The sequence below is a fragment of the Phaethon aethereus genome (genome assembly GCF_964289735.1).
Source record: "Phaethon aethereus genome assembly, chromosome: 5".
Lineage (NCBI taxonomy): Eukaryota > Metazoa > Chordata > Aves > Phaethontiformes > Phaethontidae > Phaethon > Phaethon aethereus.
In genome coordinates, this window is record NC_138579.1 from 10,242,665 (window position 1) to 10,259,738 (window position 17,074).

Here is a 17,074-nt window from a genome sequence, read left to right on the forward strand (position 1 = left end):
TGTACCCTCTCATCTCAAGATGGTGTGAGAAACAGGCAATTGTAATAACTCGCTGCTACTCCTTTCCAGCTTAATTTGATCTTGTTCCTTAATTCTGACAGATTGTTTTTAATTTTCCCATCTGTTCCATAAAAATTGCAAGTGATTGACTCTTAGGAAAAAATAATGTCTAATAACTGAGCCATTTTTAATGAGTTGGTATGAGTTATTTAATGAGACGTGCTGAAGAAGGCAAGCCAAGTTGAAAGATTGGGCCTGGAGTGGAGGATGTAAAGAAAGGTAAAGGGCACCTGCATGCTTCAGGAAATCTCTACTCTTCTTTTTAACCTCAGCTTTAGACTGCTGCTGTCTCCAACCTCAGGCAGTGCACATCCTTAGAGCCATGGACAAAAAACAAAGGTTCGGTAGCAGTAATTCCTTTTCCCCTTTTCTTTAGTGCAATGTCTACCCTCAAGACAGCACCGCTTTGGAGCTAGGAACAGTCATGGAAAGGGAAAAAAAAAAAAGATCAAAGGATAATACTTAAGTAAACTTAAAAACATTGTAGGCTGTGCTTTAACTTCATCTCTTCTAGCAGCCTGTACCATAACTCTCAGTTATTCTGGTGTTAGGTCAGAAAGAACCCCCATGCCAGTAAACAGAGTGAACGTTCTCCTCCAGCCTCTCTAAAGGCTAAAGCCCTTTGCTTTAAAATTGCCTGAAAATGACATCTCCTGGGACAGGAAGCTATCAATAATGCAGTATGGGTCTTTGAGAATAGCAGCCATGAATATAAATGTTAACATCTGGACTTCTCCGTTCTGTTTTGGTTTTAATATATTATTATAATAAACATTAACATTATTTATTATAATCATCAAATAGCAGTTTCTCTGGCAGCCTGAGACTTCGTTATAAAATCAAATGGTGAAAATAAATATACAGCTCTTTTACAAAGAAAGTTGAAAGTTTGGCTCAACTCTGCAAATATGCCATTGTTAGTCTAATCTGTCGTACAATTCATAGAATAATGAATTAACTTTCCGATTGCATACAGTGAGGCATAACAAATGACAGAATGCTACCATAGTAATAAGTAAAATATACACTTGTTTTTGCAGTTTTTAATGGGCTACCAACTAAGGAGAGAGACTTTTGTCTGCATTTTTTTTAAACTAGTAAAATCTGAGAGTAATTTAAGTGAAAAGAGAGCAGGGAACATCAGTACTGCACACTTTTAGAGCATCTCCAAATACTCAGCCTGACAGGTTTCCCTGTGACATGTATTTCAAACAACCAAAGAGGACAGCGGAAAGTTTAAAATGTGACTTTTAAACCACCGAATGTGGTAACAGTTAAAACTGCTTCTGGTTTAGATCTGTACAAAACTGGACTTGGATGGTGTCTGTTTGAAGGCACAAGCTCAGCAAGTAGCCACAGTTGGGAGATGCCCCATGCTCATACAGAAGTCTCTGGCTCTGAATGAGACTAGACTGTGCCTATGAGTTAGACTATCCTAATCTGGGACTGATATAAGGGAAGAAAATGTTTTTACTTTTTAAGGATTTTTTTCTTATTATTACTCTCTAGTAGCAATGTTCCTAGCGTTTGACCTTTTTTTTTCTGTTGGGGAGAAGGAATGGATTGGTGACTTGCTTTGTCTGCATGGCAGAAGACAAAAATTACTTAATTTTGGGTAAATTCTCATGGGCTTTTGGAACACAACCCATTTATCTATCGGTCTTGATGGATTTTGGACAAGGATTTTGTTGCATTGTGGCTTTAGTAATAAATCTGCGTATTTATGTAGTTAAAATTAAATTCACAAGATGTAAGTTTAATAGTTCTGCATTAATCCTTCATAAAGCATTGATCTTTTGGTTTTTTTTATCTTCCTCCTCAGTGTGTCAATCCTCATCTTTAATACTTCTCGTCAGTGCTTTGTTGTGGTGAGGCAGTTCCGCCCAGGTAATCCTCTTTTTTAAGTTTTCCTTTTGCTCTCTAGTGAAGCAAGCTTTTAAGGGTTTAGCAGTTAAAAGTTGGTGCATCTGTGGTGATAAAATCTTTGGTTTATATTCTGTTTCTTTGTATGATAGCCCACTCTTTTCAGTTGGTCAGTATTTCTAACTGGGGAAATTTCCATTATGGATGAAACAAATGATCAGGGTAGCCTTACATTTTGCTTTTTGGGCTAGTCATCATCCTCCTTTGGATGAAATTACAAACAGCTCTACAATGATCATGCAATAGATTGCCGTTACTTGAAGTTTCTTCTTCACCTGTCTAGTATTTAGTAGGCAGTTTCGGTGCAGAAGCAATTTAGGACTGTACACTTTTTCATCGATACGTAGACAGCTTCATTTTACCAGTTATTATGATGACTTTACATGAATATACTTTTTTTTCCTGTGTCTTTGTATCAGTTATTTTAATTTGAAGCAATATTTACTTTTTGGAAGTTAAAAATTAAATGCATATTCTCTGCCTGTTTAAAAAAAAAAGCACAAGATATTTCACTGACTGTTGCTAAGAGACCATTTCAAGACTGTTCCTGGTAGATGTTATAGGAAACTTTCAAGAGTGGTGTCATGCTGTCTTTTCTTGCTGACAGTGATTGACAGGCTCTTCAGTGTTGTGCACCACTGTTATACTGACTGTGCATATTTCTCATGCAGCACTAATATTGGCTATTATAAAGAGTTTTTTTATTTGTTTATCAATAGTCCAATGTCTTTTATTTGCCAGCTGCATAAAATGGCTCATATAGCTATTGCTCTCTTTGAGGCAATCTTAGGCAGAAGCCTTCATCTATGTGGAAATGTATATGTGTACTGAACAGCGATATATTCATTATATCATCCCTATGGAAGTGTCAAATCTTCCTTAAAAGACTAGACTGTTCTGGAGTTAAACTGTTCCAGAGTCCGGAGCTGCTTAGAAACCTGTCCTTAGGGACAGTGGTCATTCAGACACTCAGTCCATAGCAGTTCAGTGATTGCAACCATGCCCTGACATTAATCACACCACTGTAATTATATTTCCATTCCATGGTTATTGTCTGCCTTGGTGCCTATTCCACAAATAAAAATTAAAGCTGAGACCTTTCTCATTGCTAGCTCCTATCAGGGTCCCACCAGGAAGGCGATAGCTCGTTACTTGTAAGCAAACAGCTTGTGCTCACTCGCCAGGCACATCCCCTTCACGTGTGCTGGTTGACATAAGTGCTTGCCTTTCCTTAGGGTGCGGTGTCGTGATCAGGTTTTCCCATTGAAGTCTGCGCTGCTTATAACGGCAGTCATCCCTCCCTCTATGTACATTGCCAGGCCATTCCCTTTGGGAGCACCACCCCTGAGGCAGCCACAGAAGAGGTCTTATATGACTGCAAACAGGTAATTCTTAGGATTAGACAGTTTATCTGACTGGCCTGGAAGAGTTCATGCTGGCTGCAGGGGTGGCACACAACCGGGGTGACGCAGACAGGACCATATTTTTTGGTGTACTGTGGACTTAGATCATCTCAAATGAGTCATTTGGAAAGAGCAGAGGGAAGAAAGTTACATGTATATCTTAGTAGTTTCCATATTAGTTCCTTGCCCGTGACTGACTGGCCAAGGTCTTGGACAATGCTTATTTTGGTAGTCAATTGACCACACATTTTCAAATATAGGAAATTAATATGTTCCTGGGAAAGGCTAGGGTTGGTACCTATGAACGTGTGCCCTGTTGCTTCCGCTGTAAGTGTAGTGACCTTTCCATGGATTGTGGTGTATTTTTTTAAAAAAAGAAAACTGATCTCTAGTCATGTTTTTCAGCTAACGAATGGAAGCTCCTTTCCTTAAATGTCTGAATCTCAAAGGCTTGGATGTACCTATTGCAAACAACTTTGAAAGTTTTAAATTCTGGAGAAAGATTAATTTTGGGGCAAACTTCTGCACTTCATCTTTCTTTTCAGACTGATCTAGACCTCTCCCGTTCAGGTGCTGATCTTGCTATACTACACTTCTGAGACAAGAAGCTTTATAGAAAGAGCCTAGGCACAAACTTCTGGGGTATAGACTCTGCCCCAGAGATCAAGTGCTTGAGAAGTCACTGTGGTACTTCACTTTTGCGTGACAACATTTCTTTAGGGACCTTGTATATCAAAGTTTTAAGAAATAATAAGCTAAATCCAGTAACTGGAAGAACAAAAAATTGTCCACTAAACGAGCTCTTTTATATACCTGATCTGTAAGATTTAGAATGGGAAATAAAAGATAAGCTAATTTGTATGATATATAATAACCATGTTGTGTGTATGTTAAATATGCATGTAAAATATTTTAATAGAATAAAAATAATTTCAAATTTTAAAATAGTTTTATTTAGGGTGTTTTATAACACCCTCATGCTAACCTTCCATGAAAAGCAAAGACATAGACATGAGGGAATTTCAAAGAACAAACAGGTGCAATTCTACCTGGTAAGCTAAAGTTACAATGATTGGAATTGTTGGTAGTGATTCTTTGTGTGTTAACATCCAGTCCTGCAGTTCTTACTTAGGGAAAATTTCTGTTGACATCAGTGAGAGGTTTTGCTTAAATAAAGACTAAAATCTGGCATTTGCACTTTCTTCAGGAGTGCATTACAGTGGCAGCTGTTTGTAGATTAGTTCAAGAAGTCTTTTTCAGACTCCACACAGGAATCTGTGCAAGGAACTATATGTTCAAGAGGTGTGTGGGTTTTTTTTTCAAACAAACATACATGCTTTTCATACCCTTTCTAAATAACAGCTGAGTTGACAGGCTGAAAGGCTCATCATTGTGCATATGGTACACAATGTGCAACCCAACTTTCCTGCAAGATAACTGCATAGTTTAAATTAAATCCTGATATCTGCATTGCCCAACAAATGGAAGCGGTATGGCTTTTCTGGGACTTAAACTTCTTGGATGAAGTTTAAGCTTCCTTTTTAAATTTTTGTTTATTTTAAGATGTGCATGAATTCATTCCAAGTGATGTAAGCATAAATAGAGTTTAAAGAATAATTTTACAGAAATCGCAAGAGAACCTTTGTTCTCTAAAGTTCTAATTTCAGTGTGTCATAATTTTAATTGATAACACAAATGAATTCTTTGTACTCTCAAGTACTCTGGTGGTTATAAATTTCTAGGCAAAATTTGTGTACCATCTCTTTTTCTATTTAATATGAATAAACTAACATCCCCTCCGCTCTTGTTTCTTTTACTTTGTGGGTTTTTTTTAAGCTGTTTACATGTGTGAAGTAGAAAGGCATCATCCTCAAGCCTTTCAGCATCAGGACAAGGAGAGCTTCTCTCGCCTAGAGGATCCCTTACCTGCTGTGGTAGGAGTGACCTATGAACTCTGTGCTGGCATTGTAGACAAACCAGATCTTTCTTTAGAAGAAATTGCATGTGGCGAAGTCTTAGAAGAATGTGGCTATCGTGTTCCCGTCACAGACCTAAGGAGGATCACTTCATACAGGTAAATAGCAGTAAGTTAAAACACTTTGCATTTTGTTGTTTCAGAGATTGCTGAAGTGGCTTGAATGTAAATTAATGTTCCCTATTCCCTTATTTAAGCAGTGTGTTGGAGGAACCTGGACATCTGAAAGTATATGTACAGGTGTAATTTTCAGCAAGTGAGAGGAGTGTTTACAGAGACATAAGGAATTATAAACTCATAATTATGGGATTGAATTCCCAGTAAGAATGATACCATTATGATTTATTCCAAAGACTATTAGAACTGGGAAAAGTTGCACTGAACTCTTCAGAGCAGTTTGTTACAGCGCTTAGAAGGCAGCTGGTCTTTAATGTGTCAGACATTTTCCATCTCTGATTCTTATTATTCCGATTAACAATAGAAGCTGCCCAAGATGGACTCTGATTTACCACTAACACAATTTTGCAGAAGCGTGAGAACTTGTACCATTAGATTTCTTCATGTTATTTGGGCTGTAATTAAGCCTTCTTTGAATTGGACAATAATTAATGTTATATATGAAGATTTTGCTGATTTGACTGTGAGAATGTTTACTTTTTTTTTTGCAGGGTTTTAAATAGTTATTGAAAGATTTTAATGGGTTTTAAAACATATATTAGAAGTAAGAGGAAAACTTAATATGTAAGAAGAAAAATACAAAATGTAAGTTGTTGGGGGGGGGAAACCACAAAAAAATCCAAACAGAAAACCCTGAGGAGAAACTTTGCACACAGCTTTAATCCCATTATATCTCCTTCCCAGCTTTTAGTATTGTTATACAAAATGTACGTGTGTTTGCATTTTACAGAGAAAGCAGCAGGTTTTTTACTTTTTTAATTTTGCTTGACATCTCCATTGAACTAGTCCCTGTCATTGTTTTTTTAATTTGGGAATTGAATACAAATCCACAGCTGTCAATCCTGGCAAATGTTATTTCCTGCTGGATTAACAAGCAGTGCTTCTGTTGAGGGGAGGGGGTGAATCACAGGAGCTGTCTTTTACAGCTCCTTGAAACTAGATTAAGGGTTTGTTCTCCTGAAAGAAAAAGTGCCTGCTAGATTTATGAGCAGAAGCTGTCTATAGAATTTCATAGGCTGGGTGACACTGGCAGGCCATACCATGCAGATATATACATATGTATATATATGTATGTATATGTATACAGACACAAAATAGGAGAAGTAAGTATAGTTTCTGTAGCTGTAGAAGTTTGTAGCTTCAGTGTAGAAATTTTACTCAGCATTAATGATTCACATCTGGCTAAAACATTGTTTGGTTTTTGGTTGATAAATGTATCTTACAAGTGGTTGTTCTTTCAATTGCTTTTTTTTTTAATTGCACAGACTTGCAAAGAGAGTGTTCAATTGGAGTTTTCTCTGTTGGGACCAATGCAAAGGACACTTAATACGTTAATCCTCCAATCCTGCTTTGTGTAAGTGGGCATAGCTTTTTGCCCACAGAGATCCGTGCTGAAGTTAGAAGGGCCTGTATAATAGTAGTAACATTTTTAGATTAATATGAGAGGTTGAAACCTCAAATATGATATTTTAGAGTTTCTTTTGTAGGACTTCCTGTGCTCTGTATTAGAATTTTATTATGTTACAGTCTTCCCCTTAGGAGTGTCCTGTTCTCCTTCCTTCAGCCAAAGATTGGCATATCTGTCTGATCCTTGAAGATTTGATGCAAAGACAGGAAGTACTTGGTTCCCCTGTGGTCTGCTAAGGACATTTTTTTCTATAATGGCTCTATTACATATAAGAATTTCAGGGCTTTTTTTTTTGTTTAAGTGTAACAAGTTTTTCTAAGTGGTTTATGCTCTTTCATGCTGCGACTATCAATAAAAAACACTGATGTAAAGTGTTACGTTAATGCATATGCATCCCATTAACAATTACAATACATCATGCACTTCTGTTATTATCTGTCATCTCCGTGATCCATGTTATAGTTGCTCTGTTATTTATTGATCCATTGCATCAGGTCAGAGAGCCTTAGAAAACAGAATTGGAAGGAATTTTGGGAGGATCTCATCTAGACTGCTCCTCTTCCAAAGATCAAGCTCAGCTGGATTTAAATCACTTCTGTCAAATGTGCATCTGTGCTTTCTCTATAATCTGATAATTTCATAGCCTCTCCAAGCATTCTATCTGAAGTGTCTAACTATCTGTACCATGAGCAAGTTTTTCCTCCCGTCTTGCCTAAATTTCCCGTTCTTTACTTCAAGTCTGACTTCAAGACTTACTACCCAGTTCCCAGTCGACATGAAGTACTTCTGCACCTTCCACATACTTGTTTGAACATGTCTCCCCTTTATTTTATTTTTGCCTATGCAAAACCCTATTTTTGCTTAGTTGATTAAGCTTTCTCTTTAGACCATGTTTTTTAGATGTCTGATCATTCCTTCTGCATATTCCATCTGTCTGCATATTTCTTAAAAACATAGTGCCCAAAGTGGAGCACAGCATTTTAGCGGGGTTTTACCAGTGTCAGATGGAGTAGAAGCATTATTTCCCTAGTCTTACAGATGATTTTGTTTATATGCTGTAGTATTTTTTTGCAGTGGCATTATGTTGTTGACTTACAGTCCACAAGGCCTCCTCTATCTCAGAACTATTTTCTGCAGCAGTACTGCACTGTCGTTCATCTCCTGTCTGTCTTTGTGTTGTTCATTATTGCTGCCTGAACACAGAGTCTTGAACTTGCCTTTACTGAATTGCATTCTCTTTTTTCACACCATTCCTCCAAGTTGTTGGGATGATTTTGAATTCTAGTATTCATCTCTAGCTTTTTATAAATAGTCTATCTCAGCTTTGCCACCTGCAGTCCTGAAACAAAATATTGAATTATATTGAATGGAGAACGGTCCCCAGTGGTATCCTATTTAGTTTGTATTTCCAACTTGATCCATGAGTACCATTTTCATACTAGCTTTGCACCTATTTCACAGTTTCTTCAATTTCTAAGTGTATCATGATCTCCTGACTTCTTAATGAAACTGTCATATTAGATAGCGTTCAAAGCCTTGATAAACTGAAGTTACATTGTTTGTGTTGCTGCCCCATCCACAAGACCTGTTATCATATTAGAGCTGATATTTGTTTGACTGCACTTGATATATTCCTGACAAATCTGTTAGTTGTTGTTTCTTTTTTGATGAATTAAGCAGATCTCAGACTTAATTACCTTGAATGATCCACAGAGAAGCTGTGGAGTCAATGCGAAATCAGGAAAGAAGCCAGGAGTTGGGGAATTTAGACTAGCTGAGCAAGAGTCTTAGGAACAAGTTGTTCCAGCAACAGCAGGGCAGTTTGGCATGGGTCAATGAAGGAGACCAGACTGGGGGCAGATAATGAGAAAGACAAACATATTAAGAGGGACTTGACTGGAGGAGGTCAGAGGAATCACACTTTGGAGAATCAAAAGTATCTGTTCCTATTACAAAAAAATGCCAGCCAGAAGATGAATTTAAATGCAAATGGTTCATTTTACTGTGTAGATGAAGGCAGGAATCATTCTGAAAAAAACCTGTTGTTTGCAACCTGTGTGGTGAGTTTCCTCTTCTCATCATGGCTACACAACATTTGTGCTTGGCATACAAAAAGTAACCTGATTTTGGTATTACAAAAAAGTTTGTTTTCTGCTCTGGCAGCAGCTAATCCACTTTTGGAGGCTTCCTGAAAGTTTTGGCACCTACTGGTGTGTTGAGTTCTTGTCAACTGTATGTATGGCCTCAGGCAAAAATAGCATAGATGGTAGATGTGATGGGGGTAAAGGAACCATTTAGCTCAATAATAAAATGAAGCTAATACTATAGTAGTATAATTGTAAACTGAGGCTTCATTAAAATGGCTGCCAGTTAAATGGTTCATTTTTAAAACCTCTAAAAGATACCTGTAAGCTTCTCTCCAGGTGTTTTTTCTTAAACGCAGTATTTTGTAAGTGAACTACTTTGGACTTACTCATATATCAGATATAATAAATTTTCTATCTGTCATGGTATCCCAGAAGTTTTCAGTTTGAATCCCATGTGCGGTTCAGCTGTGAGTTGGTTTCTTAGGTTGAAGTACTTCCAGCTATCTTCCTTGAGGCTTGTTTCCTTACACGACAGGCACAGGGAAATAATGTTGTTGTTGTTAAAGATACTATTACTGCCATTGCAACTTTGAGTATTTTCTTTTAGTTCTTGAAATGTTTGGTCTTCTTGAAGAATATTTATAAAATTATTTGGACTTAAATAGCACCTCAGGGCATCAGGATAAAGTTGAACCAGGGCTTCTGGTTCAACTTCCTTTTCCCTTCGTTCTGTCGTTATTTTCTCCTGGAGGTTGCAATAAACTCTTGGCTATGAATTGGATACAATAGGAGCTGCAGGTTCTCATCCTCACTGCAAAATTCAGACGGATTAGTTTAAGGGACTGACTATATTAATACAGGTACTTACTTTAATCTTCCTACATTTGATTTTTTCCCAAAGTATACAACAAAGAAGAGCTTTCAGAGAATTAATATTGGATGTTCCAATTACTGTGCTATAGCTATTAGCCCCTGTGCAATGAGGTAAAAATGGTTTGTGTTCACAAGTTATTATGTAGAAAGAATAATAGCCTTGAAAATGTTGGAGCACATTATAATTAGATCACCTGCTAGTACACCTGTTGGGCAATGGCATAATGTAATAAATTTTATGTTAATTACTTTTCTGCTTTTTTCTTGCACCTGCTGCTTATAATGTCAGAACTGTACAAAGGTCCTAAGAAGTGACAATAGGAGCTGCATGTCACTGTTCATCAGCTTACGTGTTGCATGCCTAAAGAGATCTTGATTTCAGCATCAATAACAGAGATTTGTGTTGTATTTAGTTGTAAACATGAATTACGTATTCACTATATACCCAAATTCTGCATCCAAATGGCTTACGTCTTGTAGAAGGATACATTGCATTTAGGAATTTTCACATTAACTATGTCAGATAAAAAATGAAAAATTTATTTCTGGTTGATAGGAACAGGTAAATGTTGATTATTTATAGATGTTATATTTGTTAAATATTAAGAAATTACGAGAAATTTAGCTTTTAATTGCTGTCTATCAGAAATCTGAGTTAAACTAATAAGTCTTCACAATAAGTCAATTTATGTGCTCCTCATCTTGCAGCAGAGGGGTAGAGTATAAGATATTTGTTTCTTTTCTCATACATGTTTTTTCCTTCAAATTAAAAGTGTAATATTTATGAATGTAATAATTATGAATGTAATAATTGGTTGTCATAGATGTGCATCCAAACCTGAGGAGAAGGCAAAGCTAATTCTGAGTACATGCTTTGAATTTCAGCCTTGCTTACAAATTTGCACATGTGCATACATGCACCCGTGTGTGCACACACGCCCAGTTTGAGGAAGAAACTCGCTGTTACTGAGCATCAGCAAGCATACATGGTGGACTCAATCTCACTCCTCGCTTACAGGCACTACTAAACTTTTTTTTTTACAGCAATAAGATACTGTTACGCACTTGTGATAAAAAACATGTATGTAATGTTTCTTCATGCTTAGGAACTTTGATATGACAAGGGAAAAGTCCCATTTTGTGAGCTCTGTTTCATGTGTGCTACATATTTCCTAATGCATTTAATAGAAGGGAAGAGCTAAACAAAGACGTTGTGAGAGCTGCTATTGCCATGTTTCAAAAACAGATTGGAGTGACAATCTGTCTGTCTTTTGTGTTTTCCTGGTCTAAGAAGGAAGTAGATAGAAAATACTCTAATTGCAGCCTCATTCTGCCAGCCAGTCCCACCCTGGGCAGGCGGTGAGGAGAAGCACTTTGCAGTGATTCTGCAGAAACTGCTTCTCTGCTGTGCTGTTGCCTGGAAGTGTGTTGCCCACAGCTTTGAGAGCCATAGCATGATTTAATCACAGTCTTTGAGTGTTTTATTTAAAATGAAGTATGAGAATGCAGCATACAATCTTGTTTTGATGTGTTAAACTTAACATTTAAGTTACTATTGTGATGAAAACCATACCACTTTGGTATCCTTACTTTGACATGCATACATTCTTAGACTTGCTATTGTCAAAGGTTTCTAATTGTCTCTAAAGCAACACTAAAATTTTAGTGCTAATAGACTTTTGGGTTTTAAAATCTCTCTCTGTTGAAGTTACAGGCTTTGTGAACTTAAGCCTTAATGATCTGACAAAGAGTATTTGTCAGCCACGTAGCTGTTTGTTAACTGAAACAACTATAAACTTCTCAAAAGAAACTGATCCTCACCATAAAGAGAAGACAAAAACAGAGCTGTGTTTTGTATAGATCATTTGCATTTGTCCCACAGTGGTAAATAAGAGTTAAGCACCGTACAGACACATCAAAATACATCTGGAACAATCAGCTAGGTCAAGCCAGGCTTAGTAGGTCTGGGTCAGTATGAGCCATGACATGCCTGGTGTGGGCAACACAGTGCTAAGCCCGTGGAGTGAGACTGAAGCCTCAAGTCTGACCCCGAGCCGGGGCCATGAGTTCAGACCCTGCTTGCCCTCCCCCAAACCAAGCCTCTGGTGCACTGGGAAGGGGAAACACCTTTATCAGGAAGGTGGTTTTCCCAGGGTAAAACTCATCACTTGCAGTTCGGGTGTGCTGTGACCCCTGTGATTTCCACAGATGCAAAGGTAATGAATATAGCTGTAATCTGTTAATAGGTGACTCATTTCAGACTACGGCAAAAGCATTTTATTTGTAACATGAAATACTAGGGCAAGGAAAAGCGTATGTGTCAGACTTGGGATAGAGGAAGAAGGTAGCAGAAAAAGGAACATAGCCATGAATTAAGGCACATCAAAATTCTTTAAACATCGTACTCTGAAAGTGTGCAAAAGCATAGGAAGTTCCTAGTGACAGATAAACCTGAAAGTGTGCTGAAAACATAATAGCAGCCTGTTGCCTCTTTACCAGTCAGACCCATCTTCTCCTCTCTCCCCTCTCACTCCTCCAGCCCCAAGTACCCAAAGTCGCTGAAATGTATACACGTTTTCCAAGGGTATGTGTTAAAACATTTTATTGCTTCAAGCGGATGGAGGCTCAGAATGGCTTCAAAGCAACAAACCTGCTAACTTTTGATTTCTATAAAAAACAAAGGTACTAAGACAAATGAAATGGTAATGCTATTAACTTTTGGACAATTTTCTTTGGACAGGCAAGCTCCATTAATATCCGCGAGTCTGGAAATGTGAAAGATGGCAATAGGCAATATTGGAGAATATTTAATTTAGTAAAGAACATTCCACATAGATCCATGAAAAAATGATCAACTGGCTGAGTAAGTTGGTATTCTTGTAGGTATTCTTGTACCTACCCAGTCCATGAGTAGAGGGCTCCAGCTGTGAATGAACATAATCTTCTTAGAGAAAGAAATATCAAATAAAAAAGGGAAGAAATATGCCTTTTTTATGAATTAAAGTATATTTCTGTATCTTTCAACCTTTCTCTGAAACCATTGAAATAGGCCTGTAGTTAGACAATAAAAGCTGTGAATATGTACATAAATAATGTCACGCAATCACCTCCAAAGTCACCCATCTAAATAGTGAGGGGATTCTGAGTAGTCTTAGAAATGTTAAATTTGCTGTTGGGGGACAGCAGAGTAGAATAACATGAGTATTGATACCAGCACTCTTTGATTTTATTTATAGCTCATTTGGAAGTTTTTATGAGCTTTTTATGAGTAACTCATGGCAAAGGTGCACCAGAGAAAGGTAAGTTAGGTAATCAAGTAACAAAGAATGAACATGTGGGTATGTCCTCCCTTGAATACGTATTGTTGCAAATTTTTCATTGGTTTCTGTGGCAAATGATAGGCCAGTATATGTGGAAAAAAATGCCATAACTTTGGGCGTATAACAAAGAGAAGACATTGATGTCCAGTGCTTTCCTCTTTTAAAGTATATTCAGTGTAGCAGCCACCTTTGACATACTTGGTTCATAAGAAAAGAAACATCGATTTAATAAAAGTATCATATGAGTAAATACAATGAAATAATGGCATATGGAAATCACTCCATGCTATTTGAGCTACAGTGGCAAGAAACTGAATTTTATGGTGTAGCACCTCAGGAAGCAGTTTTCCTTTACTTTAAAGAAAAGATGTGTGGAAAGTGAGCTCCTGTGATTTCCACAGCTGCAGCTACTTCATAAGTAACTGGTCACAGGTGCTATAGAAGGAGATTATGCTGTAAATAATCAAGCCAGAACATTCTTATAGAAGGGCTTCTTAAATAAAGTCTCTATGTTTTTGTATATAACCTTTACATAATATCAGGAGGACATGGGTATACTCAATCTAAGAGCATTTTCATTCTCCAGGTGGGGCACCCCAGATGAAGCTCAGATTTAACATTCGTCATAAATAACACAACATTAAATGTATTATGCATGGTCTTGTGTTTTTTCAGAGTACCTGGGACTAGCAAGCTGCATTCTTTGTCTTGCAAATTTTACAATATAAATTAACATGTGTGTTTTTATTCTTGCTATCAATTGCCAAAAAACAATCTCTGAACCCCAGGTTTCCTATGTTCATTTAATTACTAAAAATGCAGTTCTTGCAGAAATAATTGAAGAACGAATAATCTCTATAGAGAGAGGAAAACAGATCTGGATCTCTAGTTAAATAAAAAAAATCCTTTCTGCCTTCTCACGCAAGAAAAGAAGGAAAAGAGGGAACCAAAAATGAACAAACAGTCTACTATTCCATCACAAACACGTTCTCTCAGTGAGGCCCCGTCCAATGGACATAGCTACGATAGTGAGGAGTGGGTAGCACACAGGTCAGTGGTCAGTGACAGATATCAAGGTGACTAAGCTGTGGGAGACTGTTCACTGAATGACTAGAGCTTAAATAGCCATCCATGATGGATTGTGAGATAGATCTCTCCATTCTTAATCAGTATTTAATTTCCAGTGTTGCTTTTTAGCACTATATATTCTTGCTTGATAATACCAAGAAAATATATTGTATTTTAACACAAAGGGAATCCAGTAAAGTGTGCCGTCATCCTCCCGGCAGAAAGGGCGCTATCAGTGCATATTAGCATAAAAAAATGTCATTCCATCTTTTGTGAGCTGGTTGCTGACAGCAACTTGATGAAAAATGAATCTACCTTACTTTTATAATGAGATCAGAGTGATCAAGCCAGTGTGGTGGGCCCAGTGTGCAACTCCTGCTGCTTTCGAAGACTGCGTTTGTGTTGTGCCGTCTGCTGGTTGGATTCTCAGTTGTGGTGAGGTGAGCAGCAGTGCGGCTGGCGAACGGCGTTCCTCTTCTGGGCAGCTTCCCGTCAGAAAAGAGAAAATGGAGCGTGGCACAGGGAGTCCTGGGAAACCATTTGATCTACTGCCAGTGGCACATACAGTCTGTGGATGATTGTCAGCCCTGGATGGCTCTGATTGGGAAACCATCTCTGATGGTCGTCAGAATAGCGTACAAATACCAAGGACAGTGGCTGCAGAAAATAGGTCCTTAGGGATGGCAAGTACTGAATCAGATTGAGGGAGGAGGTCATGTACTTTGGTGAGAGTGGAAGAGAGAGGGAAAACCGTTAGTCTGGCCTCTTGCTGCATGCTAGTAGGTCACATTTTGTTGCTTAAAACATGTATCAAAAAACCCACTACTGACACTGAAATAAAGTGATGAGCCCAGAATGAAAGAAATCCCATAGCAACCTTCAAAGTTCCTGGAAGTGCCAAAGATGCTTAAGTTTCTCAAGCACTTTGTAGAAATATAGGAATGATCCTGGAGTTGTGAAACATCTTTCCCAAAGTCACAGAATGTATCAGTAGTAATTTTAGGAAGAGAATTCACTGGTTTACTCCCTATTCTGTGTTTTAGAAATGAGTGTATACTGATGTAAGAAACCAACTTCAATAATCACTACTAATTCTCCAAACAAAATAATTGCCAGTGTTCATGGAAAATTGAGAGACCAGTGATTAATTCCTGCTATGGGGTGTGATTTATGCTGAATTAACTAAAAGATTTAGTTGACTATTGATTGTGTAAGTGTTGATATATACTCCAAGATCGTAACACTGCTACAAATCTTAGAATCCTCTGTATGTATAATACTACATATTATATAATATGTCTTCCACAGAATAATATGGAAGCTAATTTTTCAACTTGCCCTAATGCCTCATTCATAGTTCCAGTGGACTTTGGATCCAGATTCAATGTGGAAAGTCGGTTGTAATCATGTGAAATTAAGAAGTTGCGATTGCGATGTGAATATTTTCTTGGAAGGACTAAATGAGTGGACTATGTACTTATCCCTTATTTAATAATACCTAAATGAAATAGTCCTAAGGAAATAGAGGATTAACAAATAAGAGTATAATACACAGCAAGCGGTCTAGCTGAAGAAAGACTACATAATCTAAAATATCCTCAACTAAATCCACTGTAGCAAATTCAGAAGGGAGACTGAATTACTTCAGATACATGCGTGCTTACAGTGGTCCATTTGGGTCAAGGCTAAAGTTCAGGAAGGATAGAGAAAGACCCTCAGGCTGCCTTTCTATTCTTGTACCTACCCAGTCCATGAGTAGAGGGCTCCAGCTGTGAATGAACATAATCTTCTTAGAGTAAAAAATCTAAATATTTGTGTAAAAACAAGCAAACAAATGTAGCATGATAACATCCAGATACACTGAGGAGTTTCATTCTGTTGTTTGTAAATCTCTATGAGTCATCCCATAGTCCAGCTCTCACTAAGGTCAGTTGAAGAAACTTCCGTTTACTTCAGTGTATGTAGAACAACTGTTCATCTATTCAAAAACTATTTTTTTACCTTCTCCCAAACTAACATTTTTTCCAAAGTGGCAGAATATAGTTGAAGACAGATCCATTTCCTACGCAACTGTATTCAAAAGTGTTGATATTTCTGCATGAAAGTTGCAATCAATTTCTTTGTTAATTAAATTGCATTTATAGGTTCTAAATGACATTAACAGAGGTAAGGACATGCATTTTGATGTTGCTTAGTGACAGAAGTTAAGGACCCAGATTTCCATTCCTAGTTCTGAGCTACCTTCTTTTTATCTAAACCGAAGTTTCCTCTCCGCTTTTTTCCAGGTCTGGAGTTGGTGTGACAGGCTCTAGGCAGACGTTATTTTATGCAGAAGTAACAGACCAGATGAGAGCTGGTGAAGGAGGTGGCCAGCCTGAAGAAGGAGAGCTGATTGAAGTTGTAGAAATACCTTTAGAAGATTCCATGAAGTTTGCTTATGATGAGACTCTCCCCAAGACAATGGGTGTCATCTTCAGCTTCATGTGGTTCCAAAACAACATAGCACCCAAGCTACTGAAAAAATAAAATCAAAACACCAGAAAGCTTTCCTGCTGGTTCTGTGGATATAGAAAACTGCCTGCCTCAATCAACTCATCACAGATCGAAGCTTTCTTGAAATAAATTTGGAAGTAAAATCTGAATTAAAAACCTGACCCAGTTTCCATCATTAGCAAAATGCTTACTGGCTTCACTGGGGCCAGGATTTGCCTCTGAGAAGCAAATATTGATTTTCATGCAAAGGCTGAGTAAGAGTGTCCGGTTCTTTTTTCTTATGGCAC

General features: G+C 37.7%; 1 protein-coding gene across 1 annotated transcript in view; it reads left to right on the forward strand.

Annotated features, from left to right (window-relative positions):
• Positions 1 to 16,820, forward strand: part of NUDT14 (nudix hydrolase 14) — a gene marked incomplete at its 3' end in the record, with an annotated part of 58,121 nt that extends 41,301 nt beyond the window's left edge. Inside the window, exons 3-5 of the mRNA XM_082000824.1 lie at positions 1,883 to 1,947; positions 5,223 to 5,460; positions 16,580 to 16,820. Coding sequence (XP_081856950.1) covers positions 1,883 to 1,947; positions 5,223 to 5,460; positions 16,580 to 16,820 — 544 coding nt within the window. The remainder of the gene's footprint in view (positions 1 to 1,882; positions 1,948 to 5,222; positions 5,461 to 16,579) is intronic.
• Positions 16,821 to 17,074: the final 254 nt, after the last annotated feature.